We start from the raw sequence: 17,270 nt of genomic DNA on the forward strand, positions 1-17,270 counted from the left end.
GCTTGACGGCCATGTACTCCTGCTCCTATTTCTTATGCCCTTATGTTCTATGAGTAAATGCCTACTAAGCTGCTTTATTTAACAGCAAATGATCATTTTCATGGGAATGGCTCCAGGGATGAGGAACTACGGCGAAATAGACAGATGGGAGAAGTTGGGACTGTTTTCCTTGGAAAAAAGAAGGTTGTGAGGAGATTTGAACAAGGGATTCAAAAATCATGAGAGGTTTGGAACGAGTAGATAGGGAAAAACCTGTTCCCAGTTGGAGAAGGATTGACAATGAGAAGGCACAGATTTAGAGTAGTTGCAAAAGAAACAGTGTAGACATGAGGCAAAGCTTTTTCACACAATGAGTGGTAAAGATCTGGACAGTGCTGCCTGAGATTCTGGTGGAGGCAGGCTTAATCAAGGCATTCGAGAGGAACTTGGATTGTTATCTGAACAGGAAGAATGTGCACGAGAAGAAGGCACTTAGTGAACTGCTCATTTGGAGAGTTGGCACAGAGCCAAATGGCCTCCTCCTGTGCTTTAACAATTCTGTGAGTCTGTGTTATGGAGCAACAGGTATGATTGGATTTACTTAATTAAGTCAGAAACAGCTTATTTTGTCATTTATTTCATCGTTTTTTTATGGGACGTTCCTGCACACAAATTGGCTGCTGATTTTCCCTATATTACAACAGTGACTACACTTCAAAAGTATATCCTTGGCTGTGATGTGCTTTGAAATGTGAAAAACACTACGTACAAACACTACGGGCAGAATTTTCCCTCCTGGGCCTAAGGTGGCGGGGGCAGGGAGTGTTTCTTGCTGCTGGGGATTTGTGCTGTATCGCGTGACCCTGACCTCATTAAATATGTATTGGGGGGTCTTGCAATGTTTCACGCAATGGGGCAGACTGGATGGCTCATGCCCTGCTGTCATATCTAGGTGCCATTTTTAAAAGGCATCTAGACATAACTGACCAACCATTGAAAAAGGATGGACCTCCAGGAACACGCTGAAGCTGGGAGTTGGACCTCCTTGAAGACACTGTAAATGGAAGATGAACCTGAGATGCTCCCCAACCCACTGCTGTGTCTTCCAAGGTCATGGTCACTGAAGGCTTCTGTCCTGAACTCCAGAGGCAGCCCTAGGCCTTCTTCAGTTAAGTGCCGATAACATGTACATGCCACATTGGTCCAGATGTGTTCTGGACTAGCATGATTTCCTGCTGGCTGTGCGGACAATCGGGGGGGGGCGCGCAATTCTAGTCAGGCCTTTATGTGCATCCTGTTAGCGGGATGCAAACCGGCTTCACACCGGCCCCTGACTGGAATTGTGAGCCGCCATTGTGGACAGGAGCAGAAAATCCCGCTGTCATTTTATGCTGGCGTGAAACCTATTTATGCAGCATCTGCTGCATTGTCCCCCCCCCCACCCACCATTAAACGGGAAAATTCCGCCCTACATCTTTTTAAAGCAAGCTGCTACGGTCACAATGAAGGCCCCAGTTAATAATCTAATAAAAATCCTATTGACCTTTTGAGGACTCACTGAATAAGCTCTGTTCCTCTTCTTCGCTCTCTGTCCCTGAGCACCACTCAGCACCACTGTATGGCTGACCTCTTTCTGTGACACAAAGTCGCTTGCTTCTGCTGCCTTCATCTAAATTAAGAAGTTGAGACAGAGCACAGATTAAACATTCCTGAACTATCGGAGGCATACTTTGTCATAATTTACATAGAAGGTATTTAGTGCCAAAGAGGCGTCACTAGTTTAGTTTTTAAACTTTCCAAACACACAAATAATTTAGCATTAAAATTGTAAGAGAATATTAGTAGATTAGCAGCTCATTTTACTAAAGACAAGCAATAATGCAATAACATCACAGCAATAATACTCAATGTTTTGTAATTTAGGGGCATTAGGACCGTGAGAAAGTTTATGGCATTCAGATTTTCTTCAGCCTCCTGACCTCAGCTTGACGATAACTATGGCAACCTGATTCAATAAACATGATAAACAGTTAAAAAGCAAAGAATCAGGGAAACAACAAGTAAACAGAATGGGAAGTAACTAGACGACAAGTGATTTTGGCAAAATATGGATCTCTTTTTATTCCATCTTCTCCCACTACCCCCTCAAAAAAAAGCATGAAAATAATATGGATAAAATTCAGCTTGAACAATCATGTAGAAATTGCAGCAAAGAAAATGATGATGTGAAACTTATAGGAATATGGACAAAAAGTGGAGATGTGAGACCAAGCAAAAACCAAATAATTTGGAATCAAGGATTAGCAGGCAAAACCGTGAGTGAACAATGGGCTGCCTTTAAAGAGATAGTCCAAGTACAGTCAAGGTATGTTCCCATGAAGGTTAAAGTGTTGGATTGATTTAATTCATGTACTTGACTTTACCATTTCCCTCATTGCACTCATGCAGAGCTGCACAATTTGTATCACTTTATTGTGTTTAATCCAGCCCTGCGGTTTCTATGTTGTCATGGTTCTCATTGTGAGGGCACCTTTGTTGTGATATGACTCTGAGCAATGTCCCAAAATAAGACTTGCCAGTTGTTTATAGCCACTTAAGGGGGTGGTGGAGGTTAATGTCCAGACCTGAGATACAGGCTATAAAGAACAATATTCACAACCCTTAGCAGTAGTATTGAACTGAGCAGCTGTTTTTGCTTAATAAAACACCCACTTCATCACAGTCACTCACTTGTAATATTGGAAAGAGGGGTTGTCCTTGGGGAAGCAAGAATCCATTTGGTGTAATGAAGTTGAGACACTAAAAGAGTATCATCATGCAACTGAATGTTCTCTTATACGTCTCAAAATAGTGAAAGAGAGAGAGAGAGAGAGAGGGAGCCATTCTGCAGGAAAATCACTGAGATGTACAAAGAGCTAGAGAGTGGGAATCTTGGGGAATTTAGTTACCCAAGTAAGAGGTTGAGATGATTTAAGAGTAAAGGGTAAAGAGAGGGAAGAAATTCTGAACTGTGTTAATGAGAACTTATTTGATCATTAGGTTTGATTGAATTTTTTGAGGAGGTGACCAGGTGTGTAGATGAGGGTACAGCAGTTGATGTAGTTTATATGGATTTCAGCAAAGCCTTTAACGAGGTCCCACATGGGAGACATTTAAGAAGGCAAATGCACATGGGATACGGGGTAATTTGATAAGGGGGATTCAAAATTGGCTTAGTTGTAGGAGACAGAAGGTGATGACAGAAGGATGCTTTAGTGACTGGAAGCCTGTGTCCAGTGGCGTACCACGGGGATCTGTGCTGGGTCCCCTATCATTTGTCATTTATATAAATGACATGGATGACTAAGATAAAAGCAAAAATCTGCAGATGCTGGAAATCCAAAACAAAAACAAAAATACCTGGAAAAACTCAGCAGGTCTGGCAGCATCTGTGGAGAGGAGCACAGTTAACGTTTCGAGTCCGCATGACTCTTCAACAGAACTAAGGAAAAATAGAAAAGGGGTGAAATATAAGCTGGTTTAAGGGGGGGGGGCATTGCTGGGACAAGAAGAGCTGGATAGAGGGCCAGTTATAGGTGGAGGTAACCAAAAGATGTCACAGACAAAAGGACAAAGAGACAAAACAAAAATCACCACCTTCAACACCTTGGTGAGGCCACAGCTGGAGTACTGTGTGCAGTTCTGGTCACCACATTATAGGAAGGATTTGATTGCACTGGAGGGGGTGCAGAGGAGATTCACCAGGATGTTGCCTGGGATGAAACATTTAAGTTATGAAGAGAGGTTGGATAGACTTGTGTTGTTTTCATTGGAGCAGAGAAGACTGAGGGGTGACCTGTTCGAGGTGTACAACATTATGAGGGGTATGGACAGGGTGGATAGAGAGCAGCTGTTCCCCTTAGTTGAAGGGTCAGTCACAAGAGGGCATAAGTTCAAGGTGAGGGGCAGGAGGTTTAGGGGGGATGTGAGGAAAATATTTTTTACCCAGAGGGTGGTGATGGTCTGGAATGCATTGCTTGGGAGGGTGGGTGGAGGTGGGTTGCCTCACATCCTTTAAAAAGTACCTGGATGAGCACTTGGCACATCATAATATTCAAGGCTATGGGCCAAGTGCTGGTAATGGGGTTGAGAAAATTATCAGCCATGATTGAATGGCGGAGCAGACTCGATGGGCTGAATGGCCTAATTTCTGCTCCTACATCTTATGGTCTTACTCCCGACTTGCCTGGATGAATGCAGCTCCAACAACACTCAAGAAGCTTTACACCATCCAGGAAAAAGCAGCCCGCTTGATTTGCACATCTTCCACAAGCATTCAATCGCTTCGCCACCAACAATCAGTGGCAGCAGTGTGTACCATCTACAAGATGACCTGTAGAAACTCACCAAGGCTCCTTACCCATGACTACTATCCTCTAGAAGGACAAGGGCAACAGATACATGGGAACACCAGTACATGGAAGTTCCCCTACAAGCTACTCACCATCCTGGTTTGGAAATATATCGCCATTCCTTCACTGTCACTGGGTCAAAGTCCTGGAACTCCCTCCCTAATAGCACTGTGGGTGTGCCTACACCACAGGGACTGCAGCAGTTCAAGAAGGCAGACCACCACCACCTTTTGAAAGGCAATTAGGGAAGGGCAATAAATGCTGGCCTAGCCAGTGATATCCACATCCCGAAATGAATTTAAAAGCCTTTGTAAGTGACAGGACGTATTGAGAAAGTGATTAGCAGAGCAACGTGGGATTTTGGGCTTCATAAATAGGCTAATAAAATAAATGATAACTGAGTACAATGGCAGGGGAGTTATGCTGAACCTTTATAAAGCTCTGGTTAGTCTTCAGCTGGAATATTGCATCCATTTCTGGTCACAATACCTTAGGAAGGATATGATGGTCCTTGAGAGGGTACAGAAAAAAGTTACCAGAATGGTTGCAGGGATGTGGAATTTAGTTACCAAGTTATCTTGGAAAAGCTGGGGTTTTTCATTTTCTCCTTGGAGCAAAGGAGAATGAGGGGGGTTTGATAAAAGTGTACAAGATTAAGGCAGGTTTGGATACTTTAGACAAAGAAAACCAGTTTCTATTAGTTGATAGTACAAGGACTAGTGGGCACAGAGTTAAGGTTCTGGGTAAGACATGCTGGTGGAATGTGAGGTAAAACTGTTTTACAATGGTAATGACCTAGAACTCGTTAACCACAAGTGTGGCCAAAGTGGAAACTCGCTGCCCACAAGGGTGGTGAAAGTAAAAATAATAAATGATTTCAAAAGGAAATTGGATAGGTACTTGAATGAAACAAACCAGCAGGGCTGTGGGAATCTAGAGAGGCTGTAGGACCGACTGGATTGCTCCACAGGGAGCTGGCATGGACTTGATGGGCCAAATGGTCTCCTTCTGTGCCAGAAATGACTGTACAGCTCTAGGACAAACAAATCCAGGGCTCCCTGGATGATGAAAGAGACAGAGATTAAGATGAAGCAGAGAAAATGTGCTTATGACAGATGACAGGTAGATCATACAGTTGAGAACTGGGTTGAATATAGAAGGTTCAGAGGGGAATTGAAAAAGCAAATAAGAGAAACGAGAGAATATGAAAAGTGTCTCATAGCTAACATAAAAGGGAATCTAAAGGTCTTTAAAAGGTGTATAAATAGTAAGAGTAGTGAGGCCAATTAACAACCAAAAAGGGGACTTACACATGGAGGTAGGGAGCAGGGATGAATACTTTTTAAAAATTCATTCACAGGATGTGGGCTTTGCCAGCATTTATTGCCCATCCCTAGTTGGACTTGAGAAGGTGGTAGTGAGCTGCCTTCTTGAACCACTGCAGTCCATGGTGCATTTTGCATGTGCCTTTATCATAATAGAAGATGCTGCTCAGGTCATGGTGAAAGAGGAGGTATTTCAGACACTTGAATGAATTAAAATTGATAAGGTGGTGGTACTGGATAGGCTGCCTGTACGTAAAGTTGATAATACCCCAGGATTGGATGAGAAGCACCCAAGCATACTGAAGAAAATGAGAGTCAAAATTAGAGAGTCGCTGGCCATAATCTTTCAGTCTTCCTTAGACTCAGAGTGGTGCCAGAGGCCCAGGGAATTGCAAATGTTACACGCTTGTTCAAAAAATGGTGTAAGATAAGTCCAGCAACCACAGATCAGTTAATTTAATCTGGGTAGTGGGGAAACTTTTAGAAATGATAATTTGGGACAAAAGTAATAATCACATGGACAAATGTGGGTTAATTAAGGAAAGCCAGCATGATTTGTTATGGGCAAATTGTGTTTTGCTAAAGTTTTTTGATAAGGCAACATAAAGGGTTAATCAGGGTCATGCTGTTGATGTGGTGTTTATGACTTGTGAGCAAAGTTAGAGCTCATGGTATAAAAGGGGCAATAGCAACGTGGATACAAAATTAGCTGAGTGACAGGAAACAGAGAGTAATGGTGAACAGTTGTTCTTTGAACTGGTGGAAGGTTTATTGTGAAGTCCCCAGGGATCGGTGTTAGGACCCCTGCTCTTCCTGATCTATATTAATGACCTAGACCTTGGTGTACAGGGCACAATTTCAACATTTGTGGATGATACAATTGTGGATGAAGCATTGTGAACAGTGAGGAGGAGTAGAACTTCAAAAGGACATGGACAGGTTGTTGGAATGGGTGGACAAATGGCAGATGAATTTTAATGCAGAGAAGTGTGAAGTGATTTATTTGGGTAGGAGGAATGTAGAGAGACAATATGAAATAAAGAGTACAATTCTAAAGGGAGTGCAGGAGCAGAGGGACCTGGGTATTTATGCGCAGAAATTATTGAAGGTGGCAGGACAGATTGAGAGCGTGTTTAATAAATCATGGGGATCCTGGGCTTTATCAGTAGGGGCATAGAGTACAAAAGCAAGGAAGTCATATTAAATCTGTTTAAAATACTGGTTAGGCCTCAACTGGTGTATTGCATTCAGCCCTAGGTGCTACACTTTAGGAAGGATATAAAGGCATTCGAGACAGTGCTGAAATGATTCACAAGAATGGTTCTGGGGTGAGGAACTTCAATTTTACAGAAAGATTGAAGAGGTTGGGACTGTTCACTTTAGAGAAGAGAAGGCTTAGAGGAGGTTTGATAGAGGTATTCAAAATCATTAGGGGGCTGGACAGAGTAGATATGAAGAAAATGTTCCCAATACTGGAAAGGACAAGAACCAGAGGGCACAGATTTAAGGTAATTGGCAAAAGAAGCAATGACAACATGAGGAAAAACCTTTTCACGGACTGAGGGGTTGGGATCTGGAATGCACTGCTGGACAGTGTGGTGGAGACAAGGTCAACTAAGACTCACAAAAGGGAATTGGATCATTATTAAAAAGGAAAAATTGCAGGGATATGCAGAAAAATCAGGTAAGTGGCACTCAGTGAATTGCTCTTTCAGAGGACCAGCACAAACACAACATGCTGAATGGACAAAGGCAAAATACTGCAAATGGAAATCTGAAACAAAACAAAGAACTCTGGAAAAACTCAGCAGGTCTGACAACATCTGTAGAGAGAAAGACAGAGTTAACATTTTGAGTCTATATGACTCTTCTTCAGAGCTGAATGGATTCCTTCTGTGCTGTAACCATTCTATGATTCTATAACTGCTTTGTCAGAGATTCAGCTCAGGCACGATAGGCCAAATAGCCTCATTCTTCTTGTAAATTTCTTTGATAATATGAAAAAAGCTTTCCGCCACAACTGATCAATGCTAGTGATTATGCTATACAAAAACATCCTCCAATATTATTTCCCTATCAGCTTAACCATCTAGTACCTTCTGCATCATGCACTTACATCACATCAACCACTTTGCACATTCCATATTCTAACCACTATGTCAGTGAAAAAGTTTATTCTGTGTTCCCTTTTGGATTCCCACCCTATACCTAAAGCCTGTAGTTGTGATCTCGTCCACAAGTGGAAACATCTTCTTCATGTCATAATTTAAAGATCTGTATTAGGTTAGCTTAGTTTGCTTCTTTCTAAAGAGGCACAACTGTTCAGTCTTTTCTGATAATGTTACCATCTCAGTTCTGATATTCTTGTAAAACACATTTGCCCCTCTCGATCCTTCTCGATCCTTTTGTAACATGAAGGTTAGAGCTGTGCACAGTATTCTATGGTCTAATCAAGTTTCCACATAAGTTTAACATACCTTTTTCAAGTCTATTCCTCAAGAAATGAACCCCAGTGTTTTGTTTGAATTTTATGTTGTTTGAATTTGTTTGAATGGATTTGTTAACCAGGATTGCTACTTTCAATGATTTGTAGGTCTGTATGCCTAGATCCCTCTGCACATCTATCCCATTTGTATTCTTATTTTCCAAGGGGGAGAATTTTCTCCGAACTGAGCTCTGGCTGAGTGGGAGTGGGCGCAGGTGGGCGCGCAGCCAATCGCCATCTGCAATAGACTTCTCGCCGCCATTTTATGTGGGCAGGTCAATTAAGGCCCACCCAGCGTGACGCGCACCCAGAAGTGCTGAGCATTCCCTGTGCAGGTGGGGGGAGGAGGCTGAGTGGAGGCCTGCGCTATTCCACACATGTGCGCAAAAGAGTGCAGAAATCCCCCTGAGGCACGGAGCTGATTGGCTAATTGAGTGAATCCCTTCCCACGCTCAGAGCAAGTGAATGGTCACTCTCCAGTGTGAGTGCAGCAATGAGTTCCCAGTTTCAATGGGGATTTGAACGGAGCTGCCTCAAGGAGTTTAATTTCATTTTGAAAAATTTAACCAAAGAGAAAAAAATTTCAGACATGTCCCCTCATGTGACAGTGTCACATGGGCTGGGACATGTCAATGAATTTTAATGAAAAAATTTATTTGATTTATAAATCCTTCTGTGCATGAGGTTTCATGATAAATGCAAAGGCCGCCTGGGCTCTTCGCGTTAATTATTTTAATTAGTTTTTAATTAACCTTAATAGGCCTTTGACAGTTCAGCGGGTGCACAGCCCTCCGAACTGAAGATCGGAATGACACGCGGTGATCTTGGGGCGCACATGCAAAATCACTGTGCATCATTTTACACCCCCACTCACTGACCAGAAGATTCAGGCCAAGGAGTAGGTGATATCCTTATTTCTTTAACCAAAATGCACTGCCTCAGATTTAATTATATTGAAATTAATTTGCTAATTACACATCCATTCTGCAAGCTTGTTAACATCTTATTTACTTTGGCACAATCCTCCGAAGTATTAATTATACAATTCAAATTTTGCTATCCATAAATTTTGACACCATATTTCCAATTCCCAAGATCAAATCATTTCTGGAAATATTGAACAACAGTGCTCCCAGCACCAATCCGTTTGTACACTTCATATGTAGTTTCCACTATGCACATTTAAAATTTTGGAGCTTACCAAGATGAGGCATGTCACTACAGTTGTGATCTCCATAAAGACCAAAAAAAAGCTAAAAAATGACAACATTTTATATTTTAGAACTTCTACCATAACAAGTGACTAAAATCACTATTGACTAAACACTGGGCCAGAACTTCTGGGGAATGACAATTACGGTCTGATTGCCATTCCACTCCTTTTTACTTAGCTTAGTTGGGAGCTGCACATTTCTTGCCCAACCTTCTCACTTGGGCCTGCGAAGAAACATGCAGCATACCAGCTCCTGAGTCTCTTCAGTTTAGTGCAGCAATGTCGGGGGAAGCAAAGCCATGCCCCCTTTGAACGGCACTAGCTGCCATAAACAAGGTAAGTTTAAAGGTCCCAGCTGATTTGAGAAGCCAGGGTAAGTGTGTAAGGTAAGTGGGTGAAGGGTAGGATGGCCGGGGGTCGGGTGGTAGTCGACGGGGTCGGGTTGGGGTCAGGGTTGGAAGGGTAGTTGGGAGGTAGAGAGGTGGTGGGGAAGTAGGTCGAGGGTTGGGGGTGTAGTCAGAGTGTTGGAAAGATAGTCAGGGGGTGGGGGCTAATTGGGGGGGGGGAGCAGGAGGGTAGCTACAAGGTTGGAGAGTAGTCAGGGTGATTACTTGGGGTGGTCAGGAGGGGAGTCAATGTGTTAGCAGTGTGGAGGGGTAGCCTGGGAGTCCAGTGTGGACATGGGGTGTGAGGTTATGGGGGGAGACCAGTGGGGGGTTGGGGGTGGCAGGGCGGGGTGGGGGGTGGTCAGTACTATAGTTACCCAGGAGATGTAAGTGATTTTAATCCTTCTAACTTTTCCTGAGTTACTATTTTGCTAAGGGAATCGGAACCTTCCAAAGTCTCCAATTTAAATAGGAATGATCTGCAATGCAGGGTATTTTCCCTGCATGTTTGAACTTCCCGGCAATTCCCATACAATCCTTGGATGGGGACTTCTGATGGGGGGGAGGTGGGTGAATATCTCACAGGTATGACCACCTGGAGATTGGAAGTTCTGGGCCATTATTTATTTTTGTCAGCAACTTATACTTTAAACTACAAAAAGTAACATGGCCTTTTACCCATCGCACTCTCCCCAGAATTGCAGTCCTCCTTATCAAACAGTCCACACTTGGTCCCAATCTGTTCCTATATCCCTATTTCACCGAGCAATAACTTTGAGTCACCATCTCCAGGCACTTTCCTCAGTTTTCGGAAAGTTCCTTAAATCCACCAGCAGCATTAAAGCCTGTTCTAAGGATTATTCTTCCCCAAACCATGTCAGAACAAATATCCAAGAACTCTTAGATGACTGTAGGCAGTGTCTCTTTAGCTAGAGACTATCTCCCTCCTGCATTTGGCTGTAGTAGCTCGCAAAAGCCAAGCAAACCTTTCTCTCTACTGACATCACAGAGCTTCTGCTGTCCGGCTGTGATATTGATTGATTTGCAGGGATGCCTATAACCTGATCTCAGAAATAGTTTCCTCTGTCCTCTTCCCCATGGCAACATGAAACACATTAACCTTGCAACCAGATAGAAATTCTAATTTGCTATCATTGATCCCAACTCCTTTTCATCTTAGAACTAAGTGGACAGTTTACAGCACAACTGTTTACACCCAATACCAAAAACACCTTTCTGGGACTTTGGGAGACTCAGGGTCTACTCATGGTAAACTCAGAAACTGCTACCATTGTTTCCAAACATAAATACCTGACACCTTCTTCTCAGTGAAACAATCTAAGCCTTCCTTTGATCTTTAAAAATCTATCCCCACCAGGCTTACTGCCAGGCAGACCACAAAACAGCTCATTCAACTCTCTTCATTTACCTTAAATTTAAAGCTGCAGTCCCGAAAAATCTTATAAACCACATGATTGCAACATCTGCCCACTAAAGAATGAAAAGTCATCATCGTAATGCTGAGTTTCATAAACATTACCAAAATATAACATTTTAAAATATTCTATACACTTTACCAGCTAACCTACAATTAACTTACTACACACAGTACACAGAAACACAAACAAGTAACACTTTCCCCCATGCTTTCACATTGTCCATTAAACAGCCCATCTTGGCAGCATCATGATGCTTGACCTGCATCAAATAAAATACATGTAATAGTTAGGATTTAAAATCCTTTTATTGTGATTCTTAAAGTTCTCCCTCTCAAATGACGGAGGTGTGGTTTTGTTGAAAGTAGCTCCTTTCTCATGATAAAGTCCATTTTGTTTCCATGGCCAAAATTTTCCGTTTGGCAGGCGGGTGGAGCAGGTGCTGACGTGGGCGGCTGCGGACCCGATCGCTGCCCGCAATCGGAGCTGCGCTCCCATTTTGCGCGGGTGTGTGCACCTGGATCTAGTGCCGTAAGCGCTTCAGCGATTTGTTATGCTCTGGAAGGGTGAGTACTATGCTAGTGTTGGGTATTTAACCCAGCAGAGTAGATGTGCGATTAGCCCCAATTAGGTCTTCTCTGTTTTGCAGGAGAAAAATGCGCACAATGCTTATGAACGTTTGCGCACTGGAGGCGGCCAGACCCAGTTGATGATATTGAGCCATTTTGAACAGGAGACCCTGGAGCTTGAAAGGCGCCATGCGCCCAGGTCCACAGGTGACGGTGAGGCTGGGGTGGAGCTGCCAGGTATTTGAGGTCCACAGTCACATCTGCTCTGTCTTTCCACCATCCAAAGCACTGATGATTGTTGGAATCGTTAATGTAGCAACATTGCTCATTCACAGACTGATAGACTCAGACGTGTGGGTCATGGACAAAGGTCCCTCGGCCCTTCGAAGATACACGTGTCCAGCACCTTCCAAAGTCACCACTATCCCCATGGCCTTTTATGCCATGGCATCGCAACTGCACATCCAAATACTTGTTACATGTTGGGAGGGTTTCTGCCTCCACCACCTTTTCAGTCAGTGCATCCCACATTATTGTGTGCAATAGTTCCTCATCACCTCACCTGTCAATCTCATGCCCCTTACCTTAAATAAGTGCCATCCCTCAGCCAAGGGGAAAAGTTGCTTTCTGTCCACCCGATCTACGCCCCTCATAATGTTATGAAGCTCAATAATGTTACCCCTCAATCTCCTGTGCTTGATGGCAAATATCACCAGTGTATGCTACGTGTCTTCATAACTCCAACTCTCCAGCCCAGCATGCATCCTCTGCACTCTCTCCACTCCGATCACATCCCTCCCATGAAGCGCTGATCACAACTGAATGCAAAAGTGTAGCTGTGGCCTCGGTAGCATTTTCTGCACTTGTAACATGACCTCCCTGTTCCTACATTCTATTCCTTGGCTAATAAAGGCAAGTATGGCATTTACCTTCTCAAACGCCTTATCTACCTGTCCCGCTACCTTGATGGGCTTGTCAACATTCCCAGCAAGGTCCCTCTGATCCTTCTTACTTTCCACGGGTCCTACTATTCCTCATGTATTCCTGTACCTTGTTTGTCCTGCCCAAGTGCATCACCTCACGCTTATCCACATAACATTCCATGTGGCATTCCTTAGGCCATCTGACCAGCCTGTCTGTATCCACCTGTAATGTTTGTGCCTCCTCTTGACTATTTGCCACCCCACCAATGTTCATCTCCTTAGGTTCTGGAAGGTTGAGTGCATTATCAGCCTGAGGACAAAGGGGTGAAGTGTGTCACTGTGTGGATGTTAACTGATCCACTGTCCTTGTTGTTATTTTCAGCGTCATTAGAAGCTGGCGACCAGGCTTGATTGCAGATGCCCCCTCTCATACCTGAGGGCTCTGAACTGTCACCTGCATCACACCATTTCTGTGAAGCAGGCACCAGCGCAGAGACTAGCGATGGAATTGTAACATCGGCTAGTGTCCCGGAGAGGGCACTTCACAATCGCTGGAGGAGATTGAACAGACAGAGAGTGCCGATGGTGCCAGGAGCCGGAGGACTGCAGGGGACCAGGCACATGCTGACTCGGGCCTTGATGATGTGCCTCTGGAGTCACCCGCGACACAGCAGCTACAGGAAATATGGCCAGGTGTGCGGGAGCATCTGGGAGTGTTACATGAGACTATGCTTCACTTGGTGTATGTGGTGGAGGAGTCCACGGGGAGCATGAGTGATGCCATGAAGCTCATGTCAGAGCATCATGCTTCCTCCATGGAGAGAGTGGCGACTCTCGTGGAGAGGGGCTTCCAGGAGAACAACCAGCTTCACCTGGGGATTCACTCGGACCTGCAAGCCCTCACAGCACCAGTGGCAACAGTTGGTGATTGGCAATGTGGGACATGGTCTGGGCACCAAGTTTCCCAGCTCGGTGCCCATCCATCTACAGTGAGCAGGGAGGTTCAAAGCGACCTCACATTGGCGCAGCAGCTGTCTGTCGTCTCTGCGGGTTCCTCTCAGGGCTGTCCGGATGAGGACAACAGCTCTGCCGCCCCTTTGCCAGTTGCATCCGTTGAGGCTGCGACGACTGGGGAGGTGCCAGCTGTGGAACTGGCCACTCCCTCCCAGGCGGGGCCAGCACAGGCTCCACGGGCCAGAGGACGTCCGCCAAGGTCATCGAGGCCAACAGGATAGCAGAGTCAGCAGGCTGTCTCACAAACCACTCCGACCAATGGGGCAGCACCAAGACGTAGCACCCGTAAATGTAGGCATAAGGCACCTTAGGGACCATGGGTTTCTCACTGGTGCTTTTGTGTTGGCCCTAGATTAGGGAATTTTTATTTTTTGCGATTGTAAAAATGTTTTGCTTTCATTTTGTTGGACCATATGTTGGATCAAAATAAAACCCAGATGTGTTACCCTGGCTGAGGGTGGCTCCTTTGTGCTGCATTTGTATGTTTTACATACATGTCATGAGTGCTTCAGTGGACATTGGAGGTTTATGTACAAAGCCCTTAGTTGCAGCTGATGAAGTGGAAGATGTAGCACTTAAGTGCCACATATGGAAGTGCCAGGCAATGCTGGTCCTCCAGATCCATTTGTGTGGAGCTAGCTGAAGATTTGTTGGATCGAAGTCTCCTAGATGTCCCTGCCTCCTTGGTGTAGTGCAGGGTCAGCGTTCAGCCCCTCATCATCCTCATGTGCAGTTGCATCCACTGCGTCAACGTCTTCTTTATCAAGTGCATTCCCCCTTTCCAGTGCAAGACTGTGCAGAGCCCAGCATGCTACCACTATCACAGAGACACGATCTGAGGGGGTACTGGAGTGTGCCCCCTGAGTGGTCCAGGCATCGGAAGCATATCTTGAGAAGACCGATGGTTCTTCACCACAGTCCTTGTGGGCCACGGCTCCTATTGTAGCGCTGCTCAGCTTCTGTTCTTGGATGGCGGAGAGGCGTCATGAACCACCTTCTGAGGAGATAGCCCTTGTCACCCAACATCCAACCATCCAGCTGGGCTGGAGCACTGAAGAGCCCAGGCACCTGGGAGTGTCTGAGGATGTAGGCGTTGTGGGAGCTGCCTGGGTACCTTGCACAGACTTGCAGAATCAGCATCCTGTGATCACACACTCTCTGCACGTTCATGGAGTGGAAGCCCTTCCTGTTGACGAAGGCACCGGGCTCACCTGCTGGCGCTTTGATGGCCACATCTGTGCAGTCTATTGCACCCTGGACATGGGGGAAGCCAGCAATGGCCGCGAAGCCTCTGGCTCGCTGTGCCTGACTTGCCTGGAAGTGGATGAAGGTCAGTGCACACCTGAACAGAGCGTCTGTGACCTGCTTGACACAAGTGTGGACAGCTGATTGGAAGACACCGCAAAGATCACCCACCGAGCCCTGGAAGGAGCCAGAGGTGTAGAAGTGGAGGGCAGCTGTGACCTTCAGGGCCGCTGGCATGGGGTGTTCACCCACACAGTTAGGGGAGATCTCAGGGCCAATCATCTGACAGGTATAGTTGACTGTCTCTCTTGACAGTCGGAGCCTCCTTCGGCACTGCACCTCAGTCATGTTGAGGTAGCTGCTTCGCCGCCTGTATACCCTGGCCACAGGATAGTGGCATTTTCTGCGGTCCCTTCCGCCTTGGACTATGTCTTGGCCCAGCGCCCCTTGTGCCTGCATCTGTACTCCCAAAGGTGGCTCCCCTGGAGGCTGATTGTGCCCTCCTGACCTTCTCCTTATTCTAACCCTCCCTTCCTCCTCAGATGAGCTGCCTCCAGTGGACATGTCAGAACCCATACCCAGGCTAAAGGGAGGCCTTCGGAAAGCTGCAGGCCCGATAAAGATTACTGACTGCAGACTGCTGAGCTGAAGGTTCAAAGTACAGAGAAAGCTGCTGGAATTCATTCTGAACTACTACAGATCACCAGGCAAGTTTAAAAATCTTTCTGCAATAAATACTTCACAGACCAGATTGACAACCCCACCAAGCCCTCTTATCCCACCCGTGGATGAGTTTTATTAAAAAGTCGCTTACCCACCTGCCCGTTGCGCCCATGTGCTGAGCCAAAGATTGCACAGGCGCCAGAAAATCGGCGTCGATTGCCGAGTTAAAGGCCTTAACTAGCCCATTAATTAATGGAGGGTGCACGTCTCACTTCATTGCTCGTCCGACGTCACCAGGTGTAATTTTAGGCACTGATGTGCGGAGCCCCGCACATCACCTAGAAAATTCTGCCCCATGTCTTAGTTAAAATTGATCCAGTCTGGGAAACTTTGACATGAACACTATTACTGACTTCTGATAGATCCTCTGACTTTTGAATACCCGTGAGTGTAACTGCAGACTCAGAAGAAATTGTCTGCTTTTATGCTCTGGATTCAGTATTTCCTTTTGTTTTCCTTTAGAATCAGTCTGTGAATCACTTGATCCAAGTTTTAATATTTGATCTCCATTTTCTTTCATGACTACAGGTTTTTAAATGTCTAGATCCTCAAAAAACATTTGAGTTAGGCAATCATCTGAGTAGTCTTTCTCCTGTTTAACTGCAGGATTATGGTTCTCCTTCACTGCTTTAAGAATCTTGTTGAGATTATGTTTATGTTCCAACAAAAATTCTTGATATCCTTTTTTAATTATCTCTCGCAATTTTCTGCACTCTTTCTGTTTTTCATCTTCCCATTCAGTTCAAGCTTTGTCCAATTCTTTCTGAGCAAGAGCAACAGCTGCTTCACTTTGGAGATTAATTTTCTTTTCCAAAACTTTAATGTGGCCCTGTAATTCCAGAGCATCCTTATTAGCTACAAACAAGTTCTTATGCTCTCAGAAGTCTGTTGTATTCTTGATCATTTAGGACTGCGACGAGGAGAAATTACTTCACTCAAAGGGTTGTGAATCTTTAGAATTCTCAACCCCAGAGGCTTGTGGATGCTGCATCATTGAATACATCTAAGGCTGTGATAGACAGAGTTTTGATCTGTCAGTGAATCAAGAGATATGGGCAGCAGGTGAGAAAGTGGAGTTGATGCCCGAGATCAACCATGTCTGTATTGAATGGCAAAGCAGGCTAGACATGCCATATGGTCTAATCCTTCTGTCCTTGTGTCCTTTTGCTATCTTTGGTTGCTCATCAGCCTGGAACAGTGCTGATGTATTCTGTTTTGACATCCGCAGTTCATGACCTGCAGGCAAGTTCAAAGCAGACAAATTCAGTTCATTTGCATTTGACTTTAACTCTTTGCTGCCAATTGAAGGCTTCAAGTGCCCTTTACACACAGAAAACCGAGCTTTTGATTCTCTGGATACACCTTTAGTTGAAACAATGCTTTCTACAGCTGGATTACAAATTGTCCCTGATTCTTTGAGTATACTGTCAATTTCAGCTGACCTGTCTCCTATCCTAGGAGATGATAATGTCTATCATTTCCTTGTATGATTAATAGGCAATTTTGACATTACACCTACAATAACAGACCCATAGACTAAGCATAGTTTAAATTCACTCTACACAATGGAATAGATAAACA

At 44.8% G+C, this 17,270-nt stretch overlaps 1 protein-coding gene across 1 annotated transcript in view; it reads right to left on the reverse strand.

Annotated features, from left to right (window-relative positions):
- LOC121283785 (B-cell CLL/lymphoma 9 protein-like) overlaps nt 1-17,270 on the reverse strand; it is a 366,978-nt gene that overhangs the window by 260,436 nt on the left and 89,272 nt on the right. The window contains 1 exon segment of the mRNA XM_041198498.1: nt 1,538-1,648. Coding sequence (XP_041054432.1) covers nt 1,538-1,648 — 111 coding nt within the window.

Source organism: Carcharodon carcharias, chromosome 11 (genome assembly GCF_017639515.1).
Source record: "Carcharodon carcharias isolate sCarCar2 chromosome 11, sCarCar2.pri, whole genome shotgun sequence".
In the NCBI taxonomy this organism is placed as follows: domain Eukaryota; kingdom Metazoa; phylum Chordata; class Chondrichthyes; order Lamniformes; family Lamnidae; genus Carcharodon; species Carcharodon carcharias.